At 36.9% G+C, this 2,753-nt stretch overlaps 1 protein-coding gene across 1 annotated transcript in view; it reads left to right on the forward strand.

Annotated features, from left to right (window-relative positions):
* Nucleotides 1-301: 301 nt before the first annotated feature.
* tfam (transcription factor A, mitochondrial) overlaps nt 302-2,753 on the forward strand; it is a 10,932-nt gene continuing 8,480 nt past the window's right edge. Inside the window, exons 1-4 of the mRNA XM_037691695.1 lie at nt 302-581; nt 1,299-1,441; nt 1,627-1,697; nt 1,812-1,961. Of these exons, the coding sequence (XP_037547623.1) occupies nt 499-581; nt 1,299-1,441; nt 1,627-1,697; nt 1,812-1,961 (447 nt within the window). The 5' untranslated portion in view covers nt 302-498. The remainder of the gene's footprint in view (nt 582-1,298; nt 1,442-1,626; nt 1,698-1,811; nt 1,962-2,753) is intronic.

Genomic DNA, 2,753 nt, shown 5'->3' on the forward strand with positions numbered 1-2,753 from the left:
AGGGGCGGGGGACACCCTGGACAAGTCGCAAGTCCATCACAGGGCCATAGATATCATATAAACACTATATGTGATTATATATTATATTATATTATATTATATTATATTATATTATATTATATTATATTATATTATATTATATTATATTGTATTATAATTCTGATTACATGATGTCTGTGCAGTTCCTCATTTTCCTGGCTGTTCATAGACCCTGCCAGCAGGTGGCGGTGGCGCCTCTGAGTGGCTGTTCATAGACCCTGCCAGCAGGTGGCGGTGGCGCCTCTGAGTGGCTGTTAAACCAACAACTCGCTCCAAACAAGAAGAAGAAGAAACCCGCGAGGGCGCTTAAGTTTCTTGTGTGCTAACTCGGAGGAGAAGCACGGCTACGATCTAAATATAAAAACTAATGCATGAATTTAGTAATACAACAGCTTTATTGGGCTACACGCTTGTTTTTCACAACTCTTTTTACTCTTCCACTATTTTAACGCCAACAAAATGGCTCCATTCAATCTAATGACATCTACAGTTAGCCTTTTAGCTAAGTCCTTCACGGTGTTCTACACGGGGAATCCTGCAAGGTAGCTAACTTTGTTTTACCGGGTTCTGTTGGCTTGCTGAGGTTCTACTAAAGTCTCATGCTAGTATGTGTTGAGTACCGTAGTTTAAAGCATGTAAATCAAACATCGTATGTATTACGGGTGGCATGGGGAAACAGTGGTTGGAGCTTTTGCCTCACGAGCAAAAAGGGTTAAAGTTCGCGTCCCGGTTTTTCTGTGCGGATTTTACGTTCTCTGGGTGCTTTGGTGTGTTCCTAGAGACCAGAAGCATTCATGTTGGGTTTGTTTTTAGGTGTGACTGGTGGGGATAGTTGTCTCTCGTGTCCCTATGCTGGACTGGAGACCTGTCCAAGTTGTCCCCCATTTTTCATACTGTGATAACCGGAGGGACAGGTGTTCCCTGTGACCCAGAAAGGAAACGTGGGTTAAGAAGATGGATATTTACTAAACTGAGTAATCAACTATGTAGTCTTCAATCAAATAATCCAGTCCGGCAAGTTGCAGTATTTTTTAAAAGTCACAGATTGTTGACCTGAGAACTTGGCACTTTTTAAAAAAGTGAATTGAGTGTGGTGAGTTTTTCTACACAGAAGCGTCAAACTTGTGTTAAAGTGTTACTTGGACCTGAAATAGCAGAACTATGATAATGACCATTACCTGGGTTATCTAAACATGTTGAACGTAATGGGTGTGTGGTAAATTAATCTGCAAAATATGAAGTTTGCACCCCATGTTTAGGTGTGCCAGTGTCTTCTGCTCTGCAAATGTAAACCTGGTAAAGTATTTGACCACTCAGGCCAGTGGTCCTCCAAAGAAACCTCTGAACGGATACATGAGATATGTTCTTCAGCAGAAGCCGATGATGACGAGTCAAAATCCAGGTAAACCAAAGTAACTTTTGTGTTTAGACAATAGGTTAACGTTAGGGATGGAGAGCTGTAGAACAGTGCGGGTGTCAGACATTTGGTCTATAATCATATGAACATCTAAATGTTTTTCTCCTGCCTTAATTTGATCAGTCCAGACCTCAAACGTTGTTTAACCCTGTTGTAATTGTGTCATTCAGAGATCAAATTAATGGATGTCGTTAAGAAGCTTGCCCAGCAGTGGAGAACAATGAGCCCGGAACAGAAGCAGGTATTACTGAACTGAACCCGAGTCAAATCCTTTTAGAAACTGTGAAGTTATCAAAACTGTGGATTTGGGAGTTTGCCGGTGACTGAAGCTTGTGGTTTTCTTTCTCCATTAAAGCCGTTTCAAAAGGCCTGTCTCCAGGACATGGAGCAGTACAAGTATGACCTCGAGAAGTACAAGTCACAGCTGACCCCAGTCCAGCTTCAGAATCTGGCCACAGAGAGAATGATGAAGATCAAAAAACGAAAAGCCACAAAACAAAAGAGGGTAAGAGGAGTTATTTTATTCTAAACCACTACTTTTCCCCATCGAAAATCAAAATTTGCTGTTTTATTTCAGTTGATTTTGTTTTTAAGAGTCAGCTTTGGCATTAACTGAAAACTCTAAAGCCTGTATTTTGTACTTAAAATTTTTATTTTACAATTTTTAAGTGCTAACGATTAGGGATGCACCGATCCACTTTTTTTTTTTTTTTTTTACTTCCGATCCCGATACTTAGATCTGAATATCTTCCGATTTCAAATCCAGTTCCGATATCATGATCATCATAGATTTTATATGAGGCTGTAATAATCTGCTCTCAAGTACAATTTGTACAAATATATTCATGCATGACCAAAAAGACAACTTGAGGTAAGTTTTAATAATGTTGGATAAGTTTTAAAGTTAGAATTAAATTCTAACACAAAACATGTTTCTTTTTATTCCTAGTTTTAAAGTGGATATTAAAGTGATTAATTTAAGTGATTGTTTAAAGTTATTTTATTTTATTTTTTTAAATAAGGGGCAGATATAAGAATTTTTTTCTTCTTTCTGCACTCTTTTCATTCAATGTTTTCTTTTTGATTAATTTGTTTTGTTTATTTGGTTTCTTTTAAATGAATGAATAAATGAATAAAAAAAATATTTAAATGGCTTCAAACACCTGCTAAGTTCATGGCATAAACCAACAGACATGTTCCTGTTTTTAGTATTTTACATCACTTTATAATGTAGCTGTTTTTGTTCTATTTTTTATTTTATTTTATATATATATATATATATATATATATATATATA

The sequence above is a fragment of the Nematolebias whitei genome, chromosome 17 (genome assembly GCF_014905685.2).
Source record: "Nematolebias whitei isolate Nwh7 chromosome 17, NemWhi1, whole genome shotgun sequence".
Taxonomy (NCBI): Eukaryota; Metazoa; Chordata; class Actinopteri; order Cyprinodontiformes; family Rivulidae; genus Nematolebias; species Nematolebias whitei.